Here is a 16,433-nt window from a genome sequence, read left to right on the forward strand (position 1 = left end):
TATACTCCATTTCAACTGGATACCTGCACTGCACATGTATTAATTAGAAACTTGATAATTTCAATGCATGCAATTCAACAGCATTTCAAATTTAATTTTTCGAATCCATACACACCCAAGGGTCCAAATGAGGTGATAATCCAAAATAAACTTGATAAAACCACAAGAATCAAGTGTTCAGTAAGATCATTCTGGAGTTTGTGATGAGCTTCTCGTTTCTCGATCATTCGATGGGCTGGACTATAAGAAAAACGGTCTGTTGCAACAAACTACTGATAACTGCTTTCAATCTGCTGATCTGCTCCATCTGATAATCAGTCGGGTTTACTTCTTCCTCCATCACGACGGCTACACGGGTGTTCGTCGCCGGCCAACTCAGAAGGGGAGGGAGGGCCTGATACCGCCGCTGCTTGCGAGATCTCGTCAGAGGGCGCCGAACGATGGCCGCCGCGCGACGTGTAGCCGCGCCGGCAGGAGCAGCTTCGGGGCCGACGGTCGCCACCGCCCTGGGAGTCACCTCCGCGCCGGCAGTTGGGTCGGGTGGACCCGGCCGCCGCGTCTGTGAAGGAGCAGAAGGCTAGCTCGCCTCCTTCTCTTCTTCCACGTTCCTCTGAAAGCAAGAATCATCAACAGCTTCTTCTCATCAGATTCGTTGAATCACATATGGTGCTTAATTGATCTTAGATCCGTACTCCTTGTCTATCTGCTAACAGCGCCTGCGCCTGGCACTGCTCTGTAGTCGACGGCCCGTGGTTTGTTGTGGACAACGAGAACGATTCCTCTCCTCTCTCCTCTGTTCTTCTTCTTCTCCTCTGTTCATTGTTCTCCTGGCCTACTTGCTCTCAACAGAGTATTTCTGATTTTTCATTTGTTTCTTGACCTTTTATCTCGTAATTAGCACCTACAACATTTTTTTCCCTAAAAGTCGGGTCAACAGAAATAAAATGGTTCGATACGTAGTGTATCAGTATGTACATTTATCTTCGAGTAACATAGAAATGACCATGTCTGATGCTGGTTAACACATGTCTACAATTATTGTAGGTGCTTCGCCTCTTGCTGTCCTTGGATATCTTCTGGCAACACATCTTTCTCTTTATTCTACGTACAATTCTCATTCTGCCTGCATGTGCCACAACTGTTTTTAAATTTAGTTCAAATGTTCAGCCATACATGCATGCTCAGCCTTGCTTTGAATTTCGTCATTAAATTTGATGAATGAAGAATATGTTAGGGTGTGTCCATCTCTCATCTAGATGTCTCATCTAACTCCTAAACCGTTGGAATTTATGCGGAGCTTCGTAGGGACTTTTTCCTTTTCATTAATCAAGTAGTGTAGGAGTTAGATGAGGCTTTGTTAATTCTCATCTAGATGAGAATTAGCAAGTCCTTATTTTGAATTTGTTAATATATTTTTCTACTCTGCAAGCCTTGCTCTAGTGATTCGCACAATTAATAATGGAGTACAGACTTCATATGGATTGCGCATTTGGTACAATCATTATGCCTTCTGAACTCATCTTTCCATGTTTTCTTCTCTCTGCATATGATGTTTCTCTTGACCACTTGCATCGTATCATTGTGAATAGGAATATGTTATTATATCCCTTGTGCTAAAATTGACAAAACTGCTACAATATTGTTCAGAAGTGACATTGACAAGAGGCTCTGTATCATCACAAAGGGAGGCTACCATCATTGGGTACAAGAACTAGAATAGTAGACGACCACCATCAAGCAGTGTTTTAGTTTTCATCCTCAGTGGCATAATGAAGGTTCATCAGCAGGAGCATCAGGCCACCCTTCCCACCAAGGTCTATGACTTTTCCATCTCCCAAGTTAGTTAGTACAGTACGATCTAATTTAGCAAAGGGAGGCACCATTAGTTCGTCAGGAACTTCTAAAAGCTCAAGACTACTGGCCCTATAACTATCTCAAAATTCTTGGATTACGGGCGTTTGAAGCTTGAACCCGGTTACTCGTGCAGTTATGTACAGGTACTGTACTACGAGTACCAGGTTTATATTACTTGTCCATGCACTGCAAGTATATCATCTTTTCTGAAATCTGAACTGCAATTACATTTCGTGGTCAGTTTTAAACTGTCCCGACACGGCTAAACACTAATAACGGCAGGACGTGCTTACCTGGCTACTGCCTCCAGTGGACACATCCATCTTTCTTTTTTTGATGAATATGTAAAGGCATCAACCAAATCCCATCACCATGGATAAACTGATCTACTAATGGATTCTAACCTTACTGTTCATTGAATCAAATGTGGACATGTGGTCCTATCAGGAAAGGAAGAAATTTCAATATGACAACACTTGTGAAAGGAAGAGTAGACCATTTTCATATATTTTGGCAGACAATACAGTGGTACAGGCTATGGGTACACATGAAGTCTAAACTAGATAGCTCATAAATTTTAGAGTGAATTCCACTTTTTACCCCATATTTATACATTTGTGACACTAATTACCCCTTCCAGTGAAAATTCGTCTAGAATACCCCTTTTGAAATCTTTGGACCCTTATTTTTTAATGCGTGTCCATCAGGTAAGGTGTGAGGTGACGCCCTGTATCCAAAAACATGTGGACGGCCACAAGGAGTGGAACAGATAGACAAGAGAAGCTTGGACAAGATCGTCAATGATGCCCTCCGATCCTTACAGTTTTTTTTACAAATCAATGACGCAACATGCCGATCCTATCGACCATAAACAAACAAAATGTAAAACTGGGGTAAAACCGTGTTAAAAGTCTTCAAAATCTGACATTTCGATAAAAGTTCCGCTAAATAGGGTAATATGTGTCACAAATGTACAACTACAAGGTAAAAAATGGAATTCACTCTAAATTTTATCGTGTATTTGACTGGTTTTGCTAAACCATGGCAACAACTTTTTGTTGGTTCCTTATTGATTAATAGCCTTCCTTCGGCTAATCACCGATGGCTTCTCAACAGCATTACATACTCCTAGTCAAATCCTCTGAGGCTATCAGGCTATTACGATGATCAAGATATATTCGTGGATATTTGTGATGGAAAGAATATATTCTATGCAGCGGACTTGTGACATTGTCTTCAGTCCAATGCAGAAAAATCAGCATGTGAAGGTCTGAAGAAGAAATAGAGCATTGAATAAGCAATTGTGTCAGTGTCACCTGAACTAAATTCAGGTCAATGCTGTCCACTGGAACCACGCCCACAGCTTAGCATCCCCATTGATGACGTTGAAGTTTGAACATCCTTCACGCTTTCTGAACTGGTTCAAGGCCATGATAGAATAACGGAATTGCTAATTTTTCATACGGATGAAAACATTTGGCTTTCATGCGTTTTTTGAGCCGCGTGATCTCCGTCACGAGATTCGTGTTTCTTTCCGTCCTTTGTTGACGCTGACTTTTCTTATCGGGTCCGCTTCGTTCGGCTCCGCTCGCTATCCCGCGCCAGTGTTTTTTCTTTTCTCCCCGTGTAGCTTCTTCTGTCTCTTTCCTCGCCGCTCGACCCCCTTGTCATTTCGAACATGTAATCCGGAACAGAGGCGAGTGAGAGAGATCGCCATGGCGATTTGGAGCTGCCCCTCGCCGCTCCAGGCCCCATTATTTCGCCGCTCGTCGATTTTGTTCGTCTGATTTGGTATGTTCCATCCCTTTGTTTGTTCCTCAGATCTGCTTGTTAGTGCTTAGGGTTTTCTCGGTCAGATCCGTTGCTTGTGTTAATCTCCCACATCCTCTGCTGTAGATGTGTGAGGTTGCGTCGTTTCTGGGATTGAAACTCGTCTGCCATGCGATTTTGATTAGGCTTTTTATTTACTTGTTAGTTTGATTGATCTGTATGTGTGTCACGCCTTCACCTGCGTCGGCTATGATTAATCTGTATGTGTGTCACGCCTTCACCTGCGTCGGCGCCGGTGGACAACGAGTCGCCTGAACTTGATGATCCAGACGATGGCGCAGAACACAACAGTCAGACATGGTTGCAGAGGGTGAAGCCTCGAGTAGGTGTGGTGGGCTGACTGGTGTGCCCACGTGACAGGGTGTGTGTGCTCTGTATATTAGCTGGGCATGCGGGAGTTAAGTCTGAACCGTCTCTCCTGTTCTCTGAACCTCTCCCAACTCTCCTCTCCATATCCTATCCTCCCCAAATCCCTCTTGTATTTTGTGAGATCTATCATGAGATGGGGCATGACATTGTGGTTACTTGTTTGAATTCGGCTGGTTGTTTGGTTGATCTGTATGCGATATTGTGCAATCTGAACATAGTGGATCGTGTTCAGTCCCCTGCTCTCAAGTGTTGTTAGTTAGTGTATCTATGTGTTAATTTTCCCCTGGGCCGTTTTTTGTTGTCACTGTGTGGATGTATGGTTGGTCCCCTGGTTGCCTTGGGATTGTCTCTGTAATTCTCATCGGATTTACAGTGTAATTCCTATTGGATTTGCAGTGTAATTCCTGTTTGGTTTTGCAGTGTAATTCCTAGTGGACTTACACTGTACCTCTCGCTGGGTTTACAATGTATTTCATCGGATTTATACTGTATTTGTCATTGGATTTGCAGTTGGTTTAGAATGTAATTCATTTTGGCTTTCGGTGTAATTCCTACTGGGTTTAGAGTGTAATTCCTAGTGGATTTGCATTGTGTAATTCCCATTTTTTAGCGTGTAAGTGTTGATGCTAGTTTGCCGTTGAATTTCGCGTCCTTCGAGTCCATAGCTTGATGTAGGTTGGTCCTGCTGTAGCTCTTGATTTTCTAAGGTTTGGATTTTAGATTTTAGGAACTAGAGTTTTCGGTTTACTGTCATGATTATCATTATTTTTCTCCCCAGTTTTAGTGGATTTACACTGTAAATCTTTATTGGCTTTGCACTGTACTTCTTCGTGCATTTGCACTGTAAATGTTTGTGCTTTTGCAATGTTAATCTTAGTATTTTGCAGTGTAATTATGACTTGTTTTGCGCTGTAATTATAACTGCATTTTTGTTTGCTAGACACAGTAATTGTTTTGTCCCAATTTCCGTAAGTTGGGCAGTTCAGAAGTAATTTACAGTGCTAACAATTTATAATTTACAGTGGATCTTCAGTTTCACTTCACCATTACAGTGCTTTGAATTCTAGTTCTTAGTTCTTAGTTTATAGTTCCTAGTGGGTTTTACATTGTACTCCCTCCGTCCGAAAATACTTGTCAAGGAAATCTTAGTGGATTTCTACTTAAATTTTATCGGTATTACACTGTAATTCTTTGCAATCTTACAATAATCTTAGTGTATATGTTTGTTGGTTTATAATGTAATCCTAGTGGATTTATGTAATCTTTCTGTTTTTTCGCTGTAAACATTAGTGGGTTTACACTGTATTCTTGTGTATGGCTTTGCAAATCAAACCCAAGAGGCTTTCTTTTAGTGAATTACTTGAAATAATTCTGTATTTCGTAGTGGTTTGTCACTGTAATTTGTATCTCTTATCAGTGTAATTATATCGGCATTCGTAGTGGTTTTCTGTCTGGCTCGAAGAAATTTGAGTGCAGGTGCATACATACGAACCAAATGCTAAAGAAGGGAGCATCAAGGGGCATGCATTGTACCTGAATGACGATGAAGCAGATTTTGTTAACGTATGGCTTTTTAATAGCAGAAAACATTCCTGAAAATAAATAACATTATCAAATATGCTTTCTCTAACTAGTTTCTTGACAAATTACAGAGCAGCGCATACTCTTTTACCAAGCTACTACATGCGCAAATGATGTAGAAGATATAAATGCATTGCATAAATCTCATATGCATCAGCTAATGAAGAAAGCATGTTCTATTATGCATTAGCTCATGAACTAGCATTGTTCTATTATGTGCAGCAACAGCATGTGGAGCCTACGCCTGATATGCCAAACTACATGGAATGGCAGAGCACTGTTCAGGTCATGTCTGGTGTGTTAGGAAGTAGTTTCAGTGCAATTATTTTTTAGTGCAGTGAATTTTATGGATTACAGTGGAATTAATAGCTAATGGAATTTCGAAGTTTGATTTACACTGTAATTCCTACTAATTTTGAGTGTAATTATCAGTTGATTTTCCTCTGTAATGCTTATTTTTGGAATTTGAATTTTCTTTTAGTGGAATTACAGTGTAATTGTTAGTGGAATTGAAGGCGCATAAGTTACACTGTAATTCTGAATTTTTTTCACTGTAATCCGTGATGATTTACAGTGTAATTATTGATTTTGCTCTGTATTACCCAGTGGAATTACACTGTACTTTAATTGGTTTTACACAGTAAATCTTAGTGGATCTACACAGTAAATCTTTGGATTTTTACTGTACTTATAGTTTAGTTTTACACAGTAAATCTTAGTGGATTTTGACTGTACTTTTAGTTTCTTTTTACATAGTAAATCTTAGTGGATTTTGACTGTACTTTTAGTTTCTTTTTACATAGTAAATCTTAGTGGATTACACAGTAATTTACACAGTAAATCTAAGTGGATTTACACTGTATTTTCTTAGTGAAATTGAAGTCCTTTATTTAGTGGATTTTTTACTGTTCTTTAAGTGGTATTTTCAGTGTAGTCTCCACTGTAAATCATAGTGGCATTGCAGTGGATTTTACACTGTATTTCCAAGTGGTATTTTTACTGGACTTACAGTGCATTTTTAGTGTTTTGTCACTGTAATTGTTTAGTGTAAAATTAGTCTTTTGTAAGTGGGCACTGTAGATATCTGTGTGTGTTTGAAAAGTTCCGGGTGTGGACCCGTCAAAAGTTTGTGGCCTGGACCTGTTTAAAAGTGAATTTGTGGGACAGATAACACTGGACAGAGGACACAGGAAACAGGACACTTGTCATTCTTTTGTTGGCTGAAAAATATGACTGAAGGCGAATTGGTTTTCATACGGATGTAAAATAGACAGTCCCTAGAATAAACACACGGAACCTTCCGCATGCCCAGCTACAATTGTGCTCTCTGTGGTAGAACATGACAAGGAGACCCTGCATCATCTTTTTTGGGACTGCCCATTTGCCTTGCAATGCTGGACTTCTTTTTTGATGAAATCATGTTAGCTTCTGATATGCTCCAGAAAAAAGATATCACTGGGCGTTCTGATCATGGGGTGCTTGAATATTTAGCTCCAGAGAAATGATTTTTTTTCAAGAATATACCCGCAAACGTTCAAGGATGGAGCACCAATCTCAGGGGAAACCTCAAACTTATTGAATAAGAGCAAAACATCACAACGCGCTCAACTCACTGCTTGGATTGACTCTAGCCTTTCGTTCCTTTTTATTTATGTAATATACTTTCACTGTTCTGTTAGATATTTAATTAATCAATAAGACGAAAATGAGATAGAACAGTGAGCATGTCCTAACTGATGGAGATGATGGTATGTTTGATGGAACTGTTCAATCAAAGGGGGAAACTTGAACTATGATTCGACACTATTACTAACAGTATCAAGGTCATCATCTTGCTCGATTGTTGAACAACTTGAAATAAGCACATCATTTATGAATTCTTTGTTAACGATGTCTGTCCCTGTCAACTGAGCAACTCCCTGACTTGAAAATTGCAGGACAGAAATTTATATGGATAAAGGGTGTCAATGCACACGAAGTTAACCGCAAGTCAATCCACCGTATCTGTTCTTTTTGAAAATTAAGTTCCTGGGAAAGCACCTTTGTTCATCTTGACACTGATTACTAATATTGTTTACTAATAAGATCATTGTCTCGACGGGCCGTTGAACAACTTCAAATAAAACAATCGTTTATGGGCTCCTTGTTCCTTGTTAAACCCCGCAACCCCGGGACTCGCAAGTTGCACAACAAGGTTTTAACTTTGAGGCTCAAAGTGACAGCCAAGACTGGGCATCAGTTGATTGTATTCGTCTCGCAAAAAAAAAGTAAAAGAAGTTGAGTGTATTCCTCACCAATGGACCTCTTCTCTTAATCCCAGTATAATCACAAACATACATGATACAGGTCAATGGCATTCTTTGGATCTTTTCAGAACTAAACAATTATGACTTCGAATGCTTGCTTAATTCTGTGGATCCCAGTACATGATATATGTCATTTGAAGGTTTCGATGGTGCGCACATTTGGGGCTCTCGGACTTATTTCTTAACTGATCTTTGACATGGCGTACCGATGTTTGCTTGCTCGAAAAGAAGATAAAACCCTGATAAATACTTTCACACTGCTTTTACTTTACAACCATCTTCACATCTTGCTTTTGCTCTCATCCTCTCGGCGAATTCCCTGGCAATGGCCGAGATGAGCGGGGCGAAGGCGGCGAGCCTCGCCTTGCGCATCGTGGCGCTGGCGCTGTCGGTGGGCGCCGCCGTCGTGATGGGCAGCGTCGTCTCCTACAACAGCGCTCTGGTGTAAGTTTTGGCAAAAAATATCGTACGTGCACCTACCCTGTCGCTTAGAACCGGTGACTTACCCTTGCGACTCGTGCGCTCGCCGCTACTTCGTGGTGGGCAGCGTCGTCTCGGCCGTCTGCTCGGCGCTGGCGCTCTACCTGTTCGTCGTGCACGGGGGCGGCGGCTCGATCGTCGTGTCTCTCCTCGACGCCGCCGCGCAGGCCCTCCTGTTCTCGGCGTCCGGCGCGGCGCTCGCCGCGCGCGGCTGCTTCGCCGGCGGGGCGGACGCGTTCCGCGGGAGGGTGGGCATCGCGGCGGCCGTTGGCACGTGCGCGGCCGCTGCCGTCTTGGTCGCGGCGCTGGCAGGGAACGCGCCACGCTAGGGCTTGCCCGCGGCGGTGGCTCTGCCTGCAAACACGGATGCTCCAGCCCCGGCTGCTAGCAATTGACAGCGTCAAGATTCAGCGGGGGAAAACAGAGGAACTGCTTGTGGTTTGTACAACTGTAGAAATGATGATGCATTTTTTCTCTCTTATTCAATGATTCTTTTTAGTGTTTATTCAATGATTGATGGTCCCCGAAAAAAAAATGATCGATGGATGGATACTCGTTGTCTAGTAGTTGCTGTTGCGGTTGTATTGCCATCACAAACCCTATCTTTCAAACAACTAATACATGCAAAAACATACAGGTCGATCATTTTGGATGTTAGTCCATGTTAGGCCGGCGGGGTTGTTAAAAACACCGGAAAAATTGCTCATACTTAAGATTTTCACATCCGTATTAAGTTGGCGCGCGGGTTTTGGATGTATAGTCCCACCTCGCCGCGTGAGGAGTGAATCGACCGGCTTAAATAGCCAGGTCGTCCAAAAGCGATAAACTTCAGTCATCATTGCACCATTTGTTAAGGAGATAGACTGTCATTATTGATATTCTCTACTTATCACATAGAAGATTCATAGTCACAATCTATATCCTTCACAAACGGAATATTGATGTTTGCATAGCTCTTTTTGAATTACAATGTGTCGAACTCAGCAAGGTGTAGTCCAGCGCAAGGGTGGTGTCGGAGCTGTAGACGTCTGGTATAGAGAAGCAAGTGAAAAGGGGTAGGTCGGAGGGGGGATTTGGACTTTTTGTAGGGGTCAGACTGTCAATTCGACGTGGTGGACGTGCCCGGACATCTCCATATCTGCCCTATGCAGATTTAAGAAAATTGTACACAAAAAATATAACATGTGTACGAAAAATTGTACACAAAAAATATAACATGTGTATGAAAAATGCTGATCATGTATTTAAATTTTTTAATCCAGCATTTCAAAAATGTTAAATCAGTGTATAATTTTTTTCTCATGTATAAAAAATATATAATGTATATGAAAAAATGTTGATCATGTATTTAAAATTTTAAAATGTGTAAAAAATGTCGTAATGTACAAAAAAATGTGCAAAATTTATTGAATAAAAGTATACATCAAAAACATATATTTTAAAAATGTTATTTTTTTGGAAATGGAGGCGTACCCCCGGCCTCTGCATCATGATGATGCATGCATCCATCTTATTAAAAAGCCACAAAAGTGTCACAAAGTCGTCCTGAAATTACAGCTCACAAAAGGAGTAAAATAAAGAAAAAAGATAGTCTCAAAATTACAACCGATAAGACGAAATAAAGGATAAGCTCTCTAGACTTCTATCCTATTATGTGACCCTCATCCGAACCGGTTGAATATAACCCGTGCTACCATCTCCTAGTGGGTGCATCCAGTAACCAAAGGCTACCTGGAGTCCATAGGAGTAAGTAATGACCATGTACGGATCCATGTGATAGCTCTGAAGATAACCTGTAACAAATTCAAATTATGTTGTCTGTTAAAGATCAAATCATTTCGACAGTTCCATATAGCCCACAAAAGCGCACATATTTCAATCCGAATACGAGCTGCAGTAATATGTTCAACCCCAATTAACCACGTTCCGAACAACGATTCAATATCAACCGGAGGATTAATGTTGAAGGCAATATGAATGGTTCTCCAAAGCAATTTGGCGAGTGAGCAATCAAGAAATAAGTGTTGTATTGTTTCGTCATGATCACAAAAACAACAACGTGAACTCCCTACCCACCGCCTTTTGATTAAATTATCCTTGGTAAGGATGAACTGTTTATGGACAAACCACATAAAGATTTTAATACGCAAGGGGACCTTAGTCTTCCAAATATACAACGATCTTGAGATTGGGCCAGAATTAATCAAGTCCATATAGAAAGATTTCACCGTAAAAACCCCGTTTTTAGCTAGTGTCCAATGGATCGAGTCCGGCTGGTCGGAAAGTTGAACATTTATCAATCTCCGAACCAAATGCAACCAGGCAGACCATCACTCACCAACTAGCGCACGTCTGAACTGAATATTTAAAGGAATCATTTGTAACACTGTGCCTACGTAATCCCCCTTATGTTGTGCAATGTTATAAAGGATAGAATATTGCATGGCCAGAGGTGTCCCTCCTAACCACGTGTATTTCCAAAATCTTGTTGACATCCCATTGCCAACAAGAATTCGATCCTACGGAAAAACAAATCCTTCGTTCGCATCAGCCCTTTCCAGAATGGCAAGTCAGTTGGTCTCATGGTAACCTGGGCACATGATGTCCCATCGCGCCAGTCGGTACTTTCTTTTGGCCTCATCTGACTGCTAAAAGAAACGAGACCTGAAGAAATCAAGTCGCTTTCAGACACCTTTCGGAATTTCGAAGAAAGATAATAGGAACATCGGCATACTGGTCAGTACCGGATTAATTAGCACCAGCCGACCTGCATAAGACATAAGCTTGCCCTTCTAGCAACTCAGTTTTTTCTCAATTCGATCTTTGATACACTTCCATTCTTTATTAGACAACTTACGGTGATGAATTGGTATGCCCAAATAACTAAATGGTAAAGACCCTAATTCACACCCGAAAAGTTGTCTATAAGTGTCTTGCTCGTCTTTGGCCCTCCCAAAGCAAAACAACTCACTCTTGTGAAAGTTAATCTTTAAGCCAGACAATTGTTCGAAGAGGCATAATATCAGTTTCATGTTACGCGCTTTGGCAATGTCATGTTCCATAAAAAAGACCATGTCATCAGCATATTGCAAGATGGAAACACCTCCATCGACCAAATGAGGAACTAAGCCCTCCACTTGACCATGCTGCTTGGCTCTGCCGATGAGAATGGCCAACATATCAGCCACTACATTAAACAAGAGAGGATACAAATCACCTTGTCTCAAACCCTTATGTGTCTGAAAGTAATGGCCGATATCATCGTTGACCTTAATTCCGACACTACCATTCTGGACTTGAGAACCCACTTGGTTCCGCCAAGCCTCACTAAATCCTTTCATGCGCATTGCCTGCTGAAGGAAAGACCATTTAACTTTATCATATGCCTTCTCAAAATCCACTTTGAAGATAACCCCATCTAGCTTCTTCGAATGGATTTCGTGAAGCGTTTCATGCAAAACGACTACCCCTTCAAGTATGTGTCGACCTGGCATGAACGCTGTTTGACTCGGTTGTACCACTGAATGAGCAATCTGTGTCAATCTGTTGGTACCAACCTTTGTGAAAATTTTGAAACTCACATTAAGAAGACATATTGGCCTAAATTGTTCAATCCGAACTGCTTCTTCTTTCTTGGGTGACAACGTAATCAAACCAAAGTTTAGGTGAAATAGCTCGAGATGACCACTAAAAAAGTCATGAAACATAGGCATAAGATCATCCTTAATAATATGCCAACATTTCTTATAGAATTCAGCTGGAAACCCATCTGGTCCCGGTGCTTTATTCGGTTTCATTTGTGAGATGGCACTAAAAATCTCCTTCTCAGTAAAAGGTGCAGATAAAATACCATTCTCCTCTTCCTGGAGTTGTGGTATATCTCCAAACACAGATTCATCAAGGGCCACCGTGCTTGCTTCCGGATGCCCAAAAATTTGTTTATAGTAATTAGTAATATAAGCCTTCAAATTCTCATGCCCCACAATGGTCTCCTCGTCCTGTTCAAGCTGTATAATTTTCTTCTTCCTATGTTTACCATTCGCAATCAAATGGAAGAATTTTGTATTGTCATCCCCTTGGACGACCTTAAGCACTTTAGCACGCAGTGCCCACTTGAGCTCCTCTTCTCTAAGAAGAGCCCGTAAGCCTTGCTCAGCTTCGTACTTGGAGTTTTGATCACTAATAGTAAGGAGATTAGTCTCGGCTTTTAAGTCTAGCACCTCAATTAAATGAGTGAGTCGTTCTTTCTCTTGTTTGTAAATCCCACTCTCATTTCTAGCCCAACCCCTCAAAAACTGTCTCAGATGTCTGATCTTATTCTTCCATCGTTCAATACTAGTGCGTCCAGTCATAGGTTTTGCCCATTCGCGAGCAATGATCTCCAAAAAGTTTTCTTTCTCAAACCAACTTAGTTCGAAAGAAAAGACATTTTTATTTGCAACGTGTGTAGCCTCTCCCAAGTCTACAAGAAGGGGTGTGTGGTCTGAGACCGCTCTCTGCATCGCATGAACCGACACCAAAGGGTACTTTTGTTCCCATTCTACACTGGCGAGTACCCTATCCAACTTCTCATAAGTGGGAGTGGGCAGAGAATTGGCCCAAGTAAATTGTCTACCAGTGAGTTCAATTTCTCGCAAATTGAGACTCTCGATAATCATGTTGAACATCATAGACCAACGCCCATAAAAATTATCATTGTTTCTTTCATTTCTTCTCCGGATTATATTAAAATCCCCACCAACTAAAATCGGTAGAGTTTCATTTCCACATATCCGTACTAGGTCAGCTAGAAAATCTGGTTTAAGTTCAGGTTGTGCCGCTCCATATACAGCCACAAGAGACCATCGGAAACCATCCAATTTTGGTCTCACCCGAAACTTGACCGTAAAATCTCCCCGAACCACATTCAACACCTCAAGTGTTTCACATCTGACCCCTAGCAAAATCCCACCGGATCTTCCTCTAGGAGGTAAGATGTGCCAATCAAAATCAATTCCACCAGAAAGGGTTCCAAGGAATTGTGAGGTAAAATTATCTCGTCTTGTTTCCATAAGTGCAATAAAATCTAGATGTTGTTCTACTGTTGTCTCAGCCAGGAACCTACGTTTAGCCAAGTCAGCTAGACCTCTGCTATTCCAGAAGATTCCTTTCATAGGTCATCATGATTTTTTTCTTATGTTTGACCCTAGCACTTCTACGAACCGCCGAAGTCGGATAAATTTTCCGTTTCTAGGGTCGCTTGGGTTTCTCCTCATCACCCTTCGGAAACGTAGTATCGGTAAGAGACGGAACAATGCCCTCCCTTATCAGAGGCTCTACAGTGTCCATAATCTCTAAACCCTCCTCATCCTCCTCCTCCTCACTAGGTAATAGGTTATATATTCTCAAGGGCTACAATACCTAGATTGTTCATGTCTGATACGTCTCCAACGTATCTATAATTTTTGATTGTTCCATGCTATTATATTATCTGTTTTGGATGTTAATGGGCTTTATTTTACACTTTTATATTATTTTTGGGACTAACCTATTAACCGGAGGCCCAACCCAAATTGCTATTTTTTGCCTATTTCAGTGTTTCGTAGAAAATGAATATCAAACAGAGTCCAAACGGAATAAAACTTTCGGGAGCGTGATTTTTGGAACAAACGTGATCCAGATGACTTGGAGTGGACGTCAAGCAATCAACGAGGCGGCCACGAGGCAGGGGGCGCGCCTACCCCCCTGGGCGCGCCCTCCCCCCTCGTGGGCCCCTCGTTGCTCCACCGACCTACTTCGTCCTCCTATATATTGTTGGAAATATGCCCTAGAGGCAATAATAAAATGGTTATTATTGTATTTCCTTGTTCATGATAATTTTCTATTGTTCATGCTATAATTGTATTAACTGGAAACCGTAATACATGTGTGAATACATAGAACACAACATGTCCCTAGTAAGCTTCTAGTTGACTAGCGCGTTGATCAATAGATGGTTATGATTTCTTGACCATGGACATTGGATGTCATTGATAACGGGATCACATCATTAGGAGAATGATGTGATGGACAAGACCCAATCCTAAGCATAGCACAAGATCGTGTAGTTCGTTTGCTAAGAGCTTTTCTAATGTCAAGTATCATTTCCTTAGACCATGAGATTGTGCAACTCCCGGATACCGTAGGAATGCTTTGGGTGTACCAAACGTCACAACATAACTGGGTGGCTATAAAGGTGCACTACAGGTATCTCCAAAAGTGTCTATTGAGTTGGCATGAATCGAGACTGGGATTTGTCACTCCGTATGACGGAGAGGTATCTCTGGGCCCACTCGGTAATGCATCATCATAATGAGCTCAATGTGACTAATGAGTTAGCCACGGGATCATGCGTTACGGAACGAGTAAAGAGACTTGCCGGTAATGAGATTGAACGAGGTATTGGGATACCGACGATCGAATCTCGCGCAAGTAACATACCAGTGGACAAAGGAAATTGTATACGGGATTGATTGAATCCCCGACATCGTGGTTCATCCGATGAGATCATCGTGGAACATGTGGGAGCCAACATAGGTATCCAGATCCCGCTGTTGGTTATTGGCCGGAGAACGTCTCGGTCATGTCTACATGGTTCCCGAGCCCGTAGGGTCTACACACTTAAGGTTCGGTGACGCTAGAGTTGTTATGGTAAATAGTATGTGGTTACCGAAGGTTGTTCGGAGTCCCGGATGAGATCCCGGACATGACGAGGAACTCCGGAATGGTCCGGAGGTGAAGATCGATATATTGGACGAAGGGTATTGGATTCCAGAATTGTTCTGGGAGTACCGGGTGACGACCAGCGTGACCGAAAGGTGTTTCGGAGGCCCCGGCAAGCGTTGGGGGGCCTTATGGGCCAAGGGGAGGGGGCACACCAGCCCACTAAGGGGCTGTGCGCCCCTCCCAACCCCTCTCACGTAAAGTGGAGAGGTGGGGGCACCTCCCATAGGGCAGCCACCCTCCCGGCTTGGGGGGCAAGTTTCCTAGGGGTTGGGGGCGCCCAAACCCATCTAGGGTTTCCCCTGTGGCCGCCGCCCCTCCCCTAGGGAACCCTAGGGCGCCTCCTCCACCCCTTCCCCCTATATATAGTGAGGTAGATCGAGGGCAGACGCACCCCTTCCCTGGCGCAGCCCCTCCCTCCTCCAACTCTTCCTTCTCCTCCGTAGAGCTTGGCGAAGCCCTGTAGGAACACCACGAGCTCCACCACCACGCCGTCGTGCTGCCGGAGTTCTCCCTCAACTTCTCCTCTCCCCTTGCTGGATCAAGAAGGAGGAGACGTCCCCGGGCTGTACGTGTGTTGAACGCGGAGGCACCGTCCGTTCGGCGCTAGATCGGATCTTCCGCTATTTGAATCGCCGCGAGTACGACTCCATCAACCACGTTCTTGTAACGCTTCCGCTTAGCGATCTTCAAGGGTATGAAGATGCACTCCTTCTCGCTCGTTGCTAGCATCTCCTAGATTGATCTTGGTGACACGTAGGAAAACTTTGAATTATTGCTACGTTCCCCAACAGTGGCATCATGAGCTAGGTCTATGCGTAGATTCCATGCACGAGTAGAACACAAAGCAGTTGTGGGCGATGATTTGTTCAATTTGCTTACTGTTACTAGTCTTATCTTGATCCGGCGGCATTGTGGGATGAAGCGGCCCGGACCGACCTTACACGTACGCTTACGTGAGACTGGTTCCACCGACTGGCATGCACTTGATGCATAAGGTGGCTGGCGGGTGTCTGTCTCTCCCACTTTAGTCGGATCGGATTCGATGAAATTGTCCTTATGAAGGGTAAATAGCAATTGGCATATCACCATTGTAGTTTTGCGTAGGTAAGAAACGTTCTTGCTAGAAACCCATAGCAGCCACGTAGAACATGCAACAACAATTAGAGGACGTCTAACTTGTTTTTGCAGGGTTTGCTATGTGATGTGATATGGCCAAAAGGATGTGATGAATGATATATGTGATGTATGAGATTGATCATGTTCTTGTAA

At 42.6% G+C, this 16,433-nt stretch overlaps 1 protein-coding gene and 1 long non-coding RNA gene across 2 annotated transcripts; both read left to right on the forward strand.

Annotated features, from left to right (window-relative positions):
* The first annotated feature begins 3,302 nt into the window (after positions 1–3,302).
* On the forward strand, positions 3,303–6,235 carry LOC125510953. Its single transcript, XR_007284835.1, has 2 exons — positions 3,303–3,645; positions 5,857–6,235. It is a non-coding gene; the product is annotated as an uncharacterized LOC125510953 (long non-coding RNA).
* Positions 6,236–8,250: 2,015 nt separating this feature from the next.
* Positions 8,251–8,749, forward strand: LOC125510952 (CASP-like protein 1U1). The gene is made up of 2 exons (XM_048676237.1): positions 8,251–8,384; positions 8,488–8,749. The coding sequence occupies exons 1-2, from the start codon at positions 8,266–8,268 to the stop codon at positions 8,747–8,749; spliced, it is 381 nt and encodes a 126-aa protein (XP_048532194.1). The 5' UTR covers positions 8,251–8,265.
* The last annotated feature ends 7,684 nt before the right edge of the window (positions 8,750–16,433 follow it).

This window comes from Triticum urartu, chromosome 5 (assembly GCF_003073215.2).
Source record: "Triticum urartu cultivar G1812 chromosome 5, Tu2.1, whole genome shotgun sequence".
Classification (NCBI taxonomy): domain Eukaryota; kingdom Viridiplantae; phylum Streptophyta; class Magnoliopsida; order Poales; family Poaceae; genus Triticum; species Triticum urartu.